The 17731-nt window shown below is 43.2% G+C and overlaps 1 protein-coding gene across 7 annotated transcripts in view; it reads right to left on the reverse strand.

The window, feature by feature from the left end:
- The window catches only part of ZBTB46 (zinc finger and BTB domain containing 46), a 52992-nt gene that overhangs the window by 33776 nt on the left and 1485 nt on the right, over window positions 1-17731 (reverse strand). For 6 of the 7 annotated variants that reach the window (XM_050314059.1, XM_050314060.1, XM_050314058.1 and 3 more), the window contains 3 exons: window positions 12086-12213; window positions 10189-10328; window positions 2609-3578 (listed from right to left, as the gene is read on the reverse strand). In XM_050314059.1, the coding sequence (XP_050170016.1) occupies window positions 2609-3578; window positions 10189-10242 (1024 nt within the window). In that variant the 5' untranslated portion in view covers window positions 10243-10328; window positions 12086-12213. The remainder of the gene's footprint in view (window positions 1-2608; window positions 3579-10188; window positions 10329-12085; window positions 12214-17731) is intronic. The other variant, XM_050314061.1, reaches the window with a different exon arrangement.

Consider the following 17731-nt stretch of genomic DNA (forward strand, 5'->3'; position numbering starts at 1 on the left):
AGACTATGAAGTGTGTTTTAAAGAATGAAACCTGACACGACTAAATCAAAGACAACTTCAAGCTGAAATTTAAACACATCCCAATTACTTGTTGGAAGTGTCTGCGCTGTGTCATTATCCATTTGCACACAAGGAAAATCAATTATTCCTTCACGTTTAGGAGTCAAGTTTGCAACACCCCTACACTACTGCTGAATTCTAACAGGAGAGGGAAGACCCTGGGGCACCAAAACTCAACCTGAGCAGAACCCCATAGCTCAGGAACTTGGGAGATAGAGCAGTTTGCAGGAAAAGTTGCTTCCACTTGGCTGGATATGGGAAATAACCGCGTGAGACCACAAGACCCTGCTGCTTGCAGGGCCCCACACGGGGCTGGTTCGGGGCAGCAGGAGAGCTCTCACTTCTCACTGAAAGAGCTGCAGTCTCACCTCAGTGACCAACTGATTTCACCCAAACCACACGCCTACCACACGAGAGGCTGCTGGCAAGCTGTCCAAGGTTAACCGAAACTGAACATTTGCATCTCCAATCCTTTGAAATTATACCAAAAAAAAATCCCCCAGAGACAAGGCAATTGGACCCAAGGCGCACGCAGGGCTTGCAGAGACAATCCCTGCTGTTAAGCCCACACGCACCTTCCCACAATTTTAGGCCCCACAGTGCAGAGAAACCTCCCTCTCCAGCAGGGCAGGAAGGAGAACTTCACTTCCATTCATCTCTCCACATGGCCAGTACGGGGAACACACAAGAGCTCAGGCTCCACATGCCCTCCTTGCTCCTCAGGGACACTTGGCACACGCCGCTCTTGGAGCAGCAGCCCCCGTGCCTGTTCGTTTTGGACACAGAGAAGCGCTGCCCTTCATTTTTTCCTTTTGTTTTACCAGCACTAGTGGAATATTGACATCTTCCCCCTTCCACCACCACTCAGCTTCCCCCTTCCCACCACTGGAACCACCTTTTTTATTGGAAGCCGCATTTAAGCCAAGGTTTGGAACAACTAATTTGATGTGCCTGCTGACGTGCTGTCTCAGCACTGTGCTGAGTCAAGCCCCTGAGCCATCTTCCTCTCATCTGCAAACAGCCACTGCAATTTAATTCCTTAACAATTAGGAGTTAAATAATCCACGCTTCATTCAGCTTCCAGTAATACAGCGTCTTCTCTTTCACACCATTTTCAGTGAAGATGTCCAACCTGTCCCCAGTTTTCCAGGAGGATCAGAGCTGCAGTTCTGTTTCTGCAGTCTCTCTCTCCATGCCTGGTTCATTCCAGGTACTGTCCAAGCCCACATCCCTCAGACAGCACAAGTGATTGAGTTGTTTTTATGGGATGCCATGGAAAATGAAAAACAGCCGCATGAGAACAGCACACCAGGCAATTCGGGCCGAGTCTTAACTCAAAACAAGCCTGAAATGCATGCATTATAAAAACAAGATTCATCATAAATCACTGTTATCTTAAATTATCTTGCATTTTTCTTCTAACTGACGTTGTTTAGATTTTATCATCAGCTAATTAGAATAATTACATGCAAGCTTGCTGCAGCAGATAACCGTAAAACATAATAAATCTCAAGACATTTGTAGAGAGTTACCCGTTCAATGAAAACCACATTTAAGCTCCAGAATGTAAGCACCTTAAACCTCCTTTTTCTGCCCATAAAGACTCTTAACGACTTTCAGTACTCTTTATATTGCTTTTTTAATCCAAATTTGGCAACATAAAAGTCTACAATCTCACACACCCTTCCCCTGGCTGACTTGGGCTCTGGTATGCAATGAAACACAGGCTAACTCACAGCATGGACTAAGTTCTCCAAGTCAACTTGGGAGACTTTAATCCCACATTTCCCCAAAGTCCTCAGGAAAAACCACCGAACTCCTGGTTCAGTAGCATTCCGGGATCTATTCATTGCCACTGATCAAGGAATCAAGTAGGGCAGTTATCACGAGACAGAAAAGTAACTGCTGAAGATTCAAAGGAAGTCAAGAAATCATTTTTCTCACTGGCTAAACACTTTAAAAGCAGCCACTGATCTCAGACCACAAGCAGTCACACATCAAAATACATCTGAAGCCATAGCGGTGCCTCAGAAAAAACACATTATTCTTAGGAGTTACCAAACACTGACCCTGCCATTACCAGCAATGAGCTATGGTGGTTTTCTTACCCAAGAGAAAGTGACACCTGCACATCAGGAAGTTCTGGAGATGGTATCGGCAGGACTAAATTACACCTGTGTGTGGTGTAATTACATCATCAACACAGAGTGCAAGGAAAATTCTTCAACCCTGACATCAGTTTGCACACCTGCTAAAATAAATTCCAACCTTTCCTCTCGCTAATTCCAGCAATCGCAGAGGTGTTTTGGGGGCGATTTAGGCCGTTCAAGCCCAAAACAAAACCAAACTTCTGGTTCTAGAGGAGAACCCGCCTGTGACACCGAGGCTCCTGACTGAACCGTGCAGCACTTGGTGCTTCTGAACTGCTGGCAGCACAAGTTTCTACCATCAGGCTCGTAATTCAGAGACTGATAAGATCATACCATAAACAGATCTAATTAACTCGACGCTTTTAATTTCAGCCCCCAAACCTGGAGGCACGACTTACTTGGGTCTCGACTGCTGTAGGGCCATCCCGAGGCAGGTGAGAAAGGCAGCACCGGGGAGTTTGCCCTGCTGTCGTCCTCCACTTGCTGCGTGATGTGCCGCACAGTCTCTTTGTTTTTCCTGTTCTTCCTGCGCCCCGTGGGCTGCCAGCCATCCCCCACGCCTTGCTCTGAGAACCCGCTCTGTATTGCACTATCCTTGGCAGAATGAAGCTCCCCCCCTCCGTAATGCGAGGGTGAAACCTGTTCCTCTTTGATACGTAAAGACCCATAGCCCATGTCACTGGCCCAGAGAGACTGGGACGAAACGTCCTCGTGGCTGTCCGCTTTTGGTTCTTGATCCTCCTTTCCGTAACTACTCCCTCCCTCGTGGCAGCTGGCAATAGCTGAGTCCCCAGAGGAGTTTGCCGGGCTGGTTCTCCGGGCCAGCCACGGAGATATGCTCCTGCCAGCCACCACCGCCGAAATCAACGCGTCCGTGCTGCTGCTGGAAGGGGCTCCCAGCTCGTAATCAACGAGGTCCTCCGAGGCATCAGACTTTATGCTGATGTCCAGGGCCGCCTTGATGAAGTTGTGGCAGGCCTGCACGATGTCCGTCATCTGCAGGTAGCTGGCGGCCGACATCACCTCGATGACGTTCCGGCTGGTGAGCGCCAGGTGCGCGGAATACATGAAGTCGATGATCGCCTTGAAGCCCTGCGCGGTGACGATGTCCAGGTGGGTGACCGTGGCCTGGTCGGAGGTTTTCTGCACCTGGCAGTAGAGAGTCTTGAAGTAGCGGCTGCTGCCCAGGAGGACGTTTTTGTGAGCCTTGAAGATCTTGCCCTCCACGATGATGCAGACGTCGCAGAGGATGCCGTGCTGCCGCTGCTCGTTCAGCTCCCGCAGCAGGTGACGGTAGTGGGAAGCAATCTCCATGTCTTCCTTTCGGTTATTCATCTGGAAATCTTTATGCTTCCTCTTCCACAGGTCCTGCAGCGGGGGAAGGAAATGACAGCATTACAAAAAAGCCGAGAGGAGCTCGCAGACGCGTTTTCCGAAGGCTGAGGCAAACCCCGGGCTGTGCCAAATAAAGCAACAGGTTCATCGGGAAAGAATGTCACAAATACAGCTACTGCCTGCAACTGCACACTCACTGACATGATGCAGCTCACTTTGACCAGACTTCAAGCAATTTATGTTAAGAAGAACTAGATTTGAAGCCAATCCTCCTGTGGCTCATAACATCCCAGATAAATATTTCTTTAAATTACTGCGGGCTCTTAAGGAAACCTGAAGTTACCAGGGTACACCAGCTGTCAGTTTTTACTCGGAGTTTGGCAAAATTTGGGTTTGAAACAGGTGCTGCACTTGAAACCACGCTGATGGAGGTAAGACTGTTGAAGAGCACAATTTTCTCGAGGGAACAAGCAAGGTGTGTAGTACCCTGAATAGCTGAAATCCTCACACAACAAAAGCCAACTGAATCCAGCATTTCCCCTCTTTAAATTTCTGTGGAAGGGCTATAAATATGGGTTAAAAGTCAGGAAAATCCAAGACCACAGATCACTAAATTTTAAGTCCCCACCCAAACTAAACTGGCAATACATCACAACTATGAAATTACTGTTATTTGAAGCTTAACTACTTACAGGTACAAGATTTTTTACTTTGTAACAAACATGCTATCTCCTTGGCTTTACATCTCCAAGTTTACCCCACAGCCACCCTCAGATACTGGGTAGAGAAATTCTCATGATTCCCTAAAGAAAGGACCAACAGAACAAAGCTGAGAAAAATTCACAGGGCCTTTGATCACCTTTCATAAAATTTGGCAGTATTATCAAAAAAAAAGGGCATTAGTGCTAGCAGCAATGCATCTTGTAAGTTATGCTACAAATTATCCTCTTACACCCCAAAACAGAAATAAAGGTCCTAAATGTGGATATATTGAAAGTAATCAGCAGTGTTAGGATATTCAGACTGAATGTTACCCAGTTATTATTTTTGCAACTCCACACTTGCCTTTGCTGTCACAGCTTTACAAACTCCTTGGCATTCAATTCTGCCATTTCCTCTATCTTACATCACTTTTTTGGAAATTATTATCTAGATTTATACAGCACGTCACAGTGGTTTAATGGCCCAACTAATTAAGAGCATCGAGGTGAAGGATATCTTGCCCCTTTCTCTCAGAAACTTCAATTTGTTCCAACACAAGAAGTGTCAGCTGTAGAATCGATATGAGGGTCCACATGTCAACACAAAACTGTAAAACTGGACCCAGTTCCAAATGTTAGTATGGGCAGGCACACACATCCAGAAGCCTGGATTTAGGCTACTGGTTGTTACTTATAAAACTGAAATCTCTGAGGTCTTACAGTCTTGAAGCAGACACGGTTCAGTATAAAAACTGGCATTAAGGAGGCTGATGAGAGCCTGGAGCACCTTCCTAACATCCAGCGAGTTCACACACAAATTCAGTCCCATCTGCTCGAATTGGCTCACAATTCTAGGGCAGCCGTGATTAAGGAAGTATCCTGACACGTGCAAGTGTGGTTCCTGTACTGTGGAATACAGACCCACAAGCCCCCTGCCCTCTTTCCCTACCCTGGGCTATGATTATCATCAGCAGGAGCAAACCAGCTGCAGTTTAGTCAACACTGCTGGCCAGAAAAACACCTCCCAGCCCACAGAACATACAGTGAGACGTGACCTTCGAGAGAGTCACCTGACGACTCAAAAGTTCAAGTTATGCAAGACTGCTCCAAGCTTCCCCAGTTCTGCAAGGATGGAGCTGCCTCTCTGCAGCCTTGGAAATGCTGATTTGCATGGCCAGCTGGTCCCTGATCACTCAGAAGCATTTGCTTTCCTCGAGAGAGGAAGGACCATCTTCCTGCATCACAAAGAGCCTCAACTGGTGTTCACCAAATTCAAAGCAGTGCAGCTTTTTCTGCAGAATTAAGCACAGAATGCACAGAGAAACCAATTTTTTTATTATTATTATTTATTTGAACTGGAAGAGGTCAATAACATTACAGCTGCACATTGAGCAACACCTATTTACCACAGAAATCTGCCTGGAGACCTCAAACCAAATCCTCACACAGACACCATCTCCATCTCAAACAACTGAAATAAATCAATGAAAATCAAACAGAGAATCAGAGTCAGGGAAAAAAAAAAAAAAAAAAAGGATTTTTCAGGTGCTTGGCCTGAAAAGGTTGTGATGGCATCAGCCAGCACAGCAGTTCTCCAACCCAGGCTCTGGAGGTGGCTGCCACAGCTTCCCAACATCTCCGTGTTGGAGAGAACCGCCTCGTAAGGCAGAATGACAGCTCAGTTTTGTCTTTATTCCAGAAACCACTACTGCATCTACTTTTAGGAGTTGAAGAGTCAGCTTTGTCCCCTCAGGAAATATGAATTGCCACATAGGATTAAGTGAGTTGTCCATCATCAGTCCTGTCTCCAACAGCTGCCATATCCACACGACTCAGAGGGAGACGCAAGAAAACCTCACAGGATACAATCAGGAAGCCATCAGAGTATTTTGGATATGGAATTTCCTTTTGCTGTACCTTCATGGATATCAAAATCCATATTCCAAAAGAGCACCTCCCTGGACCTGTGTGTGTGTGGGGAAATCTCCTGCAAGGATAATTTTTCTCTTCCTCAATTTCATACAGAATAGCATCAGGAGTATTTGTCAATGTCTCCACCTGCTCTGGTGAAATTTATGCAACAAGAGCTTTTCTTCTTCAATGTTCTTCACCTGGAAATTATATAAATTCCTTGAGATTTTATTTCTTTGCTAATTCATACATTTATTGAGCTTAGTGCAGTGGGTTGGGCTCCCCCTCACTGATAACAGTCCACTTCAGATACACCTTGTCCTTTTTTAAAGCTGCCCATGGCAGAAACACAGATTTTAAAATATTTGTCTCTTGCTACCTTTGGTTTAGACTGGACCAGCTTGAGGTTCAGGGATTGACTAATTCAGTGCTACTTATGGATGAAGCACTTGCTCATCTCTTCAGGAAGCAGGAGATAAAGCCAGAGAAAAGATATCAGGGAAATTATACCAGACACAAACAAATCTATGCAAGATTCCCTATTGGCCAGTGAGGTGGGCACATTCCAGCACCTTCAAGTAAGCAAATGATGATGTGGAGTCTCCCACGTTCAGTGCAATCAATAGAGTTTAACATTTTTCAAGTCAGGAATTATTCCTGTAGATGTCTTGATCTTCCTCTGATGGAAGGTCTGGCACCTCGCACACATCGCTCCACGTTCAGCATCTGTCACAGGCATTGTACCTTTTAAATGAGAGGTCTTTGGGGGAGAAAATTAAATATGCCTCAAATTCAGAGGAATTAATTAGTTTTCTGTCTACCCATGTCAAACCAGAACATCCATTTAATGTCAAGGATCACTAGGGAATTAATCCAAGTTAAATTTAAGGCAATTTGCTAGTAGTTAAAAATTCAGGAAGCTTTAAAACCCTGTGCTCTTGTGTTCCAATTTTACATGCTGTTTTGTGGCTTGTTGCTGGTTTAGGTTTTTTCCCTTTTCCTGGTAATGATATTTATCTCCACTTAAAAAATGTTGTGGAAAGATTTCTTCAGGAAAGCTGTACCCTTCAAATTTCCAGTGGAAGCACAGCAAGGATGGAATAAGCTGTGGAGCTTTCTTAGCAAAAGACCTCAAAGATCAATGATGTATTTTTTTTTTTGGTTTATCTCAGGTCTTTTTACTACACTGAAGGATTTCCAAGTTGAGCACCTACTGGAGTTCTTTAGGGTTGCTCCTGCCATGCCAGCACGTGGCCACAACACAGCTCTCCAGGAAGCCAAGAAACCATGAGAGCTCATCTGAAGATTTTCCACAAAATAAACTGTAGCACATCAGTCTTTCTTCATAAGCCAATGCATAGACACTACAGTAATTCAAGTCTACTGCTTTTCCAAACACAACAACAAAAACATTGTCCCTAAACAAACCCTGGCACGTAACAGCAAAAAGAGCACAGTTTGAACAGATTTAAGAGCCACTTCCATGAAATTTGTCAGGATACAGGCCTACCTTTTATTTTTCACGTCAAAAAAGCTGGCCCTAAATAAACTGTTAATAATTTATATAATCTTTAACCCCAGCTAGAGTGAACCTAGTTCTACATATAGAGCATCTTATGGAAGTGCCTTATTTTGCACTGTCAGTACAGTTACTTAAACATGAAAGTATCACCTGAGTCTAAATAGACACAAACTTCACTTCCCTTTGAAAATGTTTTAAGAAAAGTAACCAGCAGTACTCACAAGACCATACCTCTCAGCATAATCAGAATAAGTCTCCTGACCAAAACATTACCACCAGTAAAATTAAGGGGTAGAAATTTGTTGCATCTAAATCTCAGTGTATTACTTGAATTTTGACAAAAAGTCACAGACAAGAAATGAAGCACACACAAAGTCCTCTACAGAGCAGTCCCCTGGGCAACAGTGGGGCCAAAAATAAACTTCCTTCACTCAGAAAGAAAAGAAAAGAGGGGAAAAAAAAAAAAAGCCTGGAGAGTTTTTTTTGGGGGGATTGCTGCTGTTGGGATTTGTTTGTTTGTTTACTTTTTCCTCTCTCAGAGTATGAGTGAGCTGAAGATTTAAACTACACCACACTTTGTCCGTTACAATTTTCTAAACATGTTTCCACACTTAAAACCAAGGACCCAAGTTACAGAGTACCAAAATACTCACTAGGGCACTCCTCCACCACTCTGCTCCCTGGAGAAAACATGCCAACTGGAATTTAACCAAAAATGTGTTGTTTCCTCCCCCCCTCTCTCCCTTCAGAGAAAAGTAAAAACAGATTAAGGAAGAACTCAAATTCACTCCAGTGGTTTATTTTATGCAAAAAAAAAAAAACCAACAAACACACCCCACTTCTCTGCTTCCCCTGTGTCCTGTCCCTGCATCCACTCCCAAGACATTCCAACATTTCTTAAATTCCTCTGCAAAGGAGCTCTGTAAGGTGAGATTGGGCCTGAAATGCTTCCTTGCACAACGAGACACAGAGTGCATGGAAGTTTCACTTTTATCCAATTAAAGACAACAGAAACACAGGGGATTCCTCCTCTCCATGTGCCCCTCTGCTGAAAAGAACGGGAACAAAACCCCTCAACGTAACCTTAGCAACTGCAAAGGACAGTACCTACCACTTATTCTGGTAAATGAGAGGAAAAGAAGGCTCAGGGTGTTAATGGATGGTCGTGAGTTTTACAGGCACAGATTTCCACACGTGCAGAGTTTTCTCACCAGTGAGTTCAAGGAAGCACACAGTTCCAGAGGAGTTTTCATTTCTTGACATTAGATAACCCCAAATTATACTCCTATGTTCAGCTTTGTTCAAAAGAGATGTAAGTAACATCTTATGAAAACGAAGAGCTGCCAAAAAAGCAACTCGTGTGCCCTGTTCCCCATTCCCGAAACTGATCACCCCTTGCTTGAGTTGGTCATTCCAACCACAACTCTGAACTCAAAGAGAAACAGGCAGATGTTTGTAAACAGACCAAAGCAGACCCTTGGGCCAGAGAGGTTACTCACAGCTCAGGGTTTCGTGCAAACAACAGCTACCACTTTTCCCTGATGGCAGGGGATGAGAATGTTTAATTAGAGCCCCAACAGTGCCCGTTCAGCCTTTTGGGTTAGGAGTCACAGGAAGGAAAAAAAAAAAAATGTTTCACCATTCAGCTTGAGAAATACTACAGAAGTACAGAAAAGGCAAGAATTTGGGAAGCAAATGATTTTCAGTAAACTTAAAGGAAAATACTAATTCAATCTTTATTCTGAAATTTGAACCGGCCCACTCAATTGTCATTGTACATGCATTATTTAACAAACATCAGCCTGATGAGGATTCACTAAAATTTTTCCAACTTCAAGCCAACACTACCCCATCATCCAGAGCATTAAAACAACATCTCTGTTTAGAATCTCTGCGCAGATACAATCCAGAAAGCCCAAAAGCAAAGTTCAAACAGCAGCACAGAACACCACACACTTCTGGCATTTCATTAAAGCACAGTCCAAACACAAACCACAAGCAAAATCTAACTCCAATAGCACAGCTTAAAATAACAGGGAACCACCATTAAACATGTCACCCTCTACTCCAAAACTTCAAACCAGAGACTTGGCTGTGGCCTTTGACCTGTCAAACCATCCACCTGAAGTTACAGGGCCAGCCTGTGCAGGAGCTGGCACCACAAAAATGCAACCAAAACACAGGATTTCTGCAGGTATTGAAATAAAATCCATTTATTAACCTTCATTAGCTCTGACAATGCATGAAGAATTTCAAGAGAAAACCAGGACTGAAAAGGAGATCCAAATGAAAACTGTTAACCTCTGTATTTTGGATGGAGGGAAATTAGAAACTTAGAAACTGTGAAGTTAAAAATATTGGGGGTGGGGAAAAGACAAGAGATGCATATTTTGCTATAGCGTTCTTTAAAGTAAAAATCAGTGAAGAGGTATTTACTGATTTAGTTAGAGAAAACACAGGAACCGTGATATTAAATGAATAAATGAAATCCAAGGCAATTACTTCTTACCAGTAACAGGCTGGGTTCCAGGTCTAGTGTTTCTCCTACAACAGCTGAGGACATCAACAGCCCCAGGGCAGCACAGGTAGTGCCCTGTTCCGTGACCTTCCGACAGCACTGGCGTGAACTCTTGTAGGAGAAAGACAGAACTATGACAAAAAAAAGCAAAAGCAGAGGAAATTATTAGCATTAAGCTACAAGATTACTGATCAGTGAGACATTTTGAAGCCCTTTCCCTCCAAACTCACAGTTAGAACATCCCTATTTACGACTTCGTGAACCCCAGAAAAGTTAACTCCAAGCATATCAATACACTGCAGGTAATTAAAGCCTGGCTACCATTTAGTAACAATATAAGTAAGAGTTATTTCTTAAATGTATGGGAACAAAAATTCTAATTTTAGCTACTAAAACTTCAAACGGATCCTTGAACAACAGGGTTTCCTGTTTGGGAGCTTTTCAAAACATTCTCACTTAAATGACTCTTTTAAAGAGACTCACCTTATCTGACCTATGAAATACTGAGGTTAAAAAGCTACCACTACAGCTCCTGAAAGAAGTTTGCAATGGAATACTCAGGAGAATTTCCTCTTGAAATGTTTAGCTCCTTGAACCAGTAGTTTCTACTGGTTGACACCATTCTGGGATAAGAGACCAAACCATCCCACGGTATTTAAAGTTCTGTGTAAAATACAGGTACTTCAGTATGTGTAAAAGGCACATTCACAGAGAGACTTCTCAGGTAAATGCTGTTTATGGTTACAAGCTACAAGGGGTAGGAATAGTTCATCTACACCAAGGCTTTTGTCTGTGAGGACTCATCCACTAGAAACCATCATCTTGTACACCTATTTTTCTTGTACAAAACAAACTTTATTTTCCTCAGAATAGCACATACAGGCAACATTTACCTTCCAACTTAAACTTCTGAGTATGTTTTATTTAGAGCTTTATGCTGATAGCCACGAGAAAGACTTTTTTGATCTCTGCATTTCAAATGTCTTCAATACACCAGATTAGCTCTCTTAATGAAAATAAGCTATAAATCAATACTGCTGATTTCAAAACTGACCTTCTGTAGTAACAGATTGTGAAAGAAAACATCAGAAGATAAAAATTAGGAGAGCTTTTCCAACACAAACCAATGCCATTATAGAAGGCAAAATAAAATATCTGATAAACAAATGAAGCAATGAGGAAAATCCAAGCGTTCTTATGGCAAACAGAACCGAAAATCCTGAAAACAAATATGACCCAATTGAAGCAAACACCAGTGACTTTGTTCTCCATTTCTATTTCAGACGGCCAAGTCTTGCCTTTCTCTAAATTCTGATTGCTTCTCCATAGCAATTGTTTTGGCCAGCTCTTTTTAGTCCTGTTATTTAGACAGTTAAGGAAAAATAAAGTGGGGCAGTGAGGGAGCCAGACCAACCCAGACACTTGGGAAATTAATCTGTTAGCAGAGGGTAACGGGAATACGTATTTTCACTCAGACTTGGGGCTGTTACTGTTAAAACTCTCATTTACACCTCTGTCCCAGGGCACAACGGGAGCCAGAACAGACTGGTAAGAATGGCAAGGCTGAGCCCACACTGTTTTGCACTGCTCTGCAGTTTTTCCTCTGGCTTTGAGCTGTGCACCTGTTTTCCTCTTCTGATCAAACAGATGAGAACTGAGTGGCCACGATTAGTGGAGGCACCTCTGCCACAGGGAGGGAGCAGAAGAACAGCCAGAGGTATTTCTTCCAACTTTTGCAGTTGGCTAAGAATTCTAAATGAGCCCTTGTTAGCAATGTAAAGCCAAGTTTTATAAAGAACTGTCAGCCCCCATGACAATATTATCTCCAGCTCCTCTTTCTCTTTCCCACAACACGTGACAAAAATATCTTTAAATGCTGAGAACTTACCGATATTTAAAAGTGTTTCCTGTTAGCAAAAATAAATGTGGCGATGTTTCCCAGCTGGGCAGTGCATGTTTCAGTGAAGAGAGGAGAATGGTCTCTGGTAACAAGCTCCAAAAGGTTCATCAGATGTCCTGTGTTTGGGAATGGAAAGAACAGGAGGCAAAAATTAGAATCCAAACTTTAACTCAATACAAAGCCCTTCGGTGTCACATAATTACAAGCAGCAGTTAAAATAACTGCCCATTTACAGCACTGTTTGCCATTTCAACAAGAAATATTCTGATGTATTTCCATAATTAAGCATACAGGGAAAATGATTTAGCCCTTGTGTTAACTTAAAGAAAGAGTTTAACAGACCAATTTGAAGATTAGTAACAACTTCTGACGATGCTTCCGGGCAGAAGCGCTCTGAAAAAGTCACTCTACAAAACTGGCACTTTATGTAATGATTTCAAACCATTTTAACACTGTCTCAGTTGACATCAAAGTTTCAGTTAATGTTTCTGTGACCCCTGCCACCCACACACTTGAAATGGGGTTAGTATTAATCTCACCTCATGGTTACAGTGATTCCCCTCCAAACCAAAATATTTGCCTAAGGTTACAGAAAAATATTATGTGCCCATGTCATACAAAAGTAAGAGATTTGAGTTTTATTCCCACCCAATCACAGTATTCAAAAGCCAGCATGACCTTTCATGTTACAGAGCATCCACCAAGGTACCAAGGAAAGCACTTTGCTCCTCCTACAAACACGTACAAGCTTTGAAAGAAGAAACCCCGCAAAGATGAAAATACCCAACAGAACGCAGAAAGAAGTTTCATTTTCCATGCCTGTAAAAGCAGCCTGAAATACAATATTCCAACGGGTAACAACTTGCTAATATGGCAGGATGCACCTTTCCCACAGGGCACAGGTGGGTGCCTCTAGTTCCAACTGCTTGCTTGCAGGGATATTTTCACTGCACTTTGCATTCCCCTTATCCATTTCCCCATAACTTCCAACGCTGTCCACGTGCCTGCCTGTCCCTCCCCTCTCCATCCCAGCACAGCAACACTTGCTCGTATCATTCCCCTATTTTTGAAGTCCATTCTCTCTCATCTCGTTGCACCAAGGACAGATCCAACCCTACCCACACCACACACTTTGCAGAACACAAAAAAGGAACATGGCAGAGCTATCCAGGGCTTAAAAAGCAAGTGCTTTACAGGGAACCAGCTCTGAGAAGTCTGCTAAAATAAAAAAAAATAAAATATAAGAATCTAGCTACAGATAGATCTGCTACTCTAGCAGTGAAGATTAAAAACAACCTGAAAAAAATCCCAGTGCCTGTGGCCCACATGACACCTACCTGCCCAAGTGCCATTAACTCCTAAAGATCCTAAGCTTCAACTTTAAAGTCACAAACGAAATCTAAGCAAAAGACTCTGCCCTTGTGCATCTATTAGTCAAAAAAAAAAACAAGACAAAAAGGACCTTAAAAAAAAAAAAAAAGAGGAATTAGAGAACTCTGAACTTATCACACTGGGAATTGCCCTGAAGAATGGTTTCCCCTAAACTTTCTCATTGGTTTTTGGCTTTTTAATTAGGGGATCTTTGCCAAAGTTCCCAAACTCAGTACGTAAAAACAGAGGGAGCCAAAGGAGGAAGAATCATGAGGTGATTTTTAAAGAGAAGTAAAGCAGTGGGAGGAACTGAAAGATCACCTAAAAGACACAAAAGGAGTCAGGAATAATCTAAGAGTAAAAAAAAAAACAAACAACCAGTGCAAAACCAAAGATAACATATGAGGTGCTTTGAGAACAACCCAATTCTGTTTGTGTAATTTGTGGTACAAGCCCTCAGGGCCTTGGGTAAGGATCCTGTTTTACTTTTTAGCATAAATCTCATAATCCAGATTTGATCAACTACTATTAAAAAAAAAAAAAAAAAGAAAAAAAAAAAGAAGTGGAGTGAAGCCAAGAAGGACACAGTGGTAACAAGGAGGAAGTCAAAAAGCTGGGTTTATATTTAGCCACCACCTCATTCTCCAACACTATAGTGGCAGGATTGTTAGGAGCAACTGCACCCTGACTGCTTCGTTCATTGGCACTTAAATTTGTTGGTTTTGGGTATTTTAAGTTACTAATGGCTAGTACAGACCATTGATTCTTCTGTTTCAGGGCATGATCTGAGCACTAGTCAGGCAGGTATTTCCTCTGATGCTCTATTAGCACAAAAGGTGTAAATTTTGTTTAACTCTTCCCTCAGAGAGAACAAGCCAAACCACTTGAAATATCGACTTTACGCAGAGCTCTTCTCCAGAAGTGAGAAATACCAGGTAAGCAAACTCACTTGGATGGAATAAGCAGTTTGTTCAACATATGATGGGGAAATAATCAGGAAAGATGACTGGGTATTTCAGTAGACAGAGGTACAAACACATTCCTTAATATGCAAAACCCTACCCACTCTTCTAAGTAGGGCTCTTGGTCAAGGTAAGGTCCTGACACACATCAACATTCTTGTTACCAGGTTTATTTTAATCCACACACAAGCTCATAGATGTGTCTGTAGAGCATTTCTGATGCCTCGGTGTCTCCCTCCATTGCAGGAGACCCCAAGTCAGGTTTACAACAAAGCAAATGCAGGGCAACTTCCAGCATTTGCAGGATGTTTTTCTTCCCGAGCACGAGCACGAGCCAAGTGAGCAACAGGCCAGGATCACCACTGTATGGGCTAGAACAGAAGTCAGCCACATCCCAAAAGGCAAGGCAAAAAAGGTGAGTTTCAGCTCTAACCTGAGCACTGCCAAGTGGGACACATTTCCATCTCATTAGAGTGGCTGTCAAGGATCTCACCCCGCCTGCAGAGCTATTTCAAGCCAGCATCTCAACAGCAGCCTGATGTTTCTTAAATGTATGGGCGTGAAAGAAAGTTAAAGCAAGAGTTCAGAAAATAACTGCACCACAGCTGACTTGGTAAGGGATGTCAAACCCCACCCATGAGCCTCTGGACTCCACCACATCCCGGAGGGAATCCAGCAAGGACTTCACACTGGTTTGCCTTTATGAAGGAAAAGCACTTGTAGCACAGTTCTGATTTTTTATCAGTAAAACAGAACGTGTTTTGGGAGAGCTGAGTAAACCCTGGCACCCCCGTTTCACAGAAGGGGAGACTGATAACAAGCAGTTCAATCAACAGCTACAGGATGGGGAAGGAGTCCCAAGGAGCAGCCATGCCTCCAAATTGGGCATCCTTGTGCATCCAAATACACCGAGGCAGCACAAACCAGAAAACCATTGAACTGTTTAGGGAAGTTGAGATTCTCCCCTCTTACATCTCAAGTGAAAGTCCCGCACGAAGCGATCCAGGCTTTTATTTCTCATCCTGCCCGAAGGACTGAAGATCCAGAGGGAACTGAGAAAACCAACCACCCAAGGACGGATTTAAGGGGGCTGCAACACAAACACACAAAACGTCCCCAGGAGGGAATAAGCGAAGTTTTGAAGCAACGGATTTTAACCCTGGAGCCCTGACTGCCACTGGGCTTGACCAAATATCAGAAAACCTTTAACAGAGATGTTTTAGGTGTGAGGTGGGATCGCAGGACCTCCCCCAGACTGAATTCCTCCCTCTGCCTCTCAGCTGCAGTCAGTCCTCGTGCTCTCTCCTAACGTGACCCCTGGTATCTGCAGACAGCCCACGGCACGCTCCCTTTAACTATTAACACATTTTAAGTTTCAAATATCCCCCCACAGAAAACACAGGTGAGCTCCACGCTTCAGAATATTCCAGCCTGGTACAAAATATAAACACGGAATTAATCCCTCTGTGCAAAGTGTTAGAATTTTCCAGGGCAACACTCACAGCCAGGAATGGACAGAAACCGCTGGCTCCTGGGAATTATAAGGGACATGTGGGATAACCATTACAGCTGCAGGTAGCTCTTCAAAGACTTAAACTAAGCCCTCTCTCTGCCCTTCTGTTTGCCCATTAAACTGAGCACACAGGAGCATGGAAAACCCCTGTGAATGGTTTTTACCAATTCAGGGGGAGTCTGGAGAGCGTCACAGAGTTCTCTGGAGCAGCCAGTAAAACCGGCGAGAACACGAAGGGAAAAATGTCCTGGGAAAGGTTGAGCTGTTTATGAAATAATTCCTGCCCTGAAAGCAGGCAGTGGCAGTTTGGATTGGGTGTCAGCCTGCGCTGAGCTGCTGGGAGGACAGGAAACTTTGCTTAGAAACTTCAAAAAACACGGATCTAAAACAAAATAATAAATAAATAATAATAAAAAAAAAAATCCACACAAGCGGATAGCAAAGACGAAAAGAATTTGCCCAACCTCACAGCAACACAACACATCACCGGAGGAAACGCTGGCAAACAACACACCTCCCAACCATGAGGCATTTTTCCTTTTGACAGAGGGGGCTGCTGGTGAAGGGGGTGGGTGTGTGCTAAAACGATTTTCCTCTAAGCACTTTCAGATATTAAAATTAAAAAAAAAAAAAGAAAAAAATCCTCTTGCGAAGAACATTTCCACTGTTGTACAACTGTCCCAGAAAACAAAGACCACGGGGAGAAAGTGGCCCATTTTCTCCAGCCTCCAAGAACCCCGAGTACAGGTCATGTTTTCAAAGGCTCAGTCCTACACACTCCAGAACGAAGCAGCATTTAAAGCACAGGGATAAACACCTTAACCCTAAGAGTTACTCGAATACCCCGTTTCTGGTCCTACACTATAAAACTGACTCGGTTCCACCAGCAGCCTATGAAAACAACCGCGAGAGAAGTTTCACTGTGAGTGAGTTTCCCCCTCCTGGACACGCTGCATCAAAACCAAAAGACTCGTTTTCTATTTCAGTTGCACTTTATCCCACGAACGTAGCAAACCACACAATATTCTTCGGCAACGTGCGTTCAGGAGCCCTCCCAAAAATCCTGTCCCCTAGTTTTCTCCCACAGGGCAGCTCCTCTGCCCTGCTCCCCGTCGGCTCCCAAAAAACACCTCAAAGCAGCAATTCCTCACCGCATGTTGAAAATATTGTGACTAATAATACACTCCACCCATTTTTTTTTTTTTTCCCCATCACCGAGGATTTCAAAACATAAAACTTGACAAACAGCGAGAGAGAAGCTAGATGGAGTTTAGAAGGGGAAAGTAGAATTTTATTTTCAATTAGAAGAGGCTACAAAAACATACAGTGTTCAAGTGAGGTATTGATTAAAGTGAAAGAGCTATCCAGTCACAGCAAGCTTCCTCCTAAAAATTGTGTTTTTCCCACTCTTCTTGGACAGCACCGCTTTTTCTTTGAATCCCCACAGGGAAATAAAAATAAAAAAAGAAAAAATACTCCCTGTCCTTTCTGAGAAAACACATTTAGTGCGTTAGGAGCAGGGCTGCTCTTGCACCTAGAGAACCCACACTTGTAATAAATACTCGGTTGAGTCCACGAACTGAGACCCAGATCTGTATTACAGTGACTAAATGCTAAAAATGATAGCAGTGATGCAATTAAAATGCACGCAAGAACTTTGGTACAGGTGTCTACAATACCACTGTTTGCTAAACACATCTCCTAATTAGCATGGCTTTAAACAATGCTGATAATAATCCGGTCCTGCAAGGCTTGCCAAATGAATCATTGGGATTGCAAAATAAAAAG

Source organism: Myiozetetes cayanensis, unplaced genomic scaffold (genome assembly GCF_022539395.1).
Source record: "Myiozetetes cayanensis isolate MyiCay16 unplaced genomic scaffold, myiCay2020 scf19, whole genome shotgun sequence".
Classification (NCBI taxonomy): domain Eukaryota; kingdom Metazoa; phylum Chordata; class Aves; order Passeriformes; family Tyrannidae; genus Myiozetetes; species Myiozetetes cayanensis.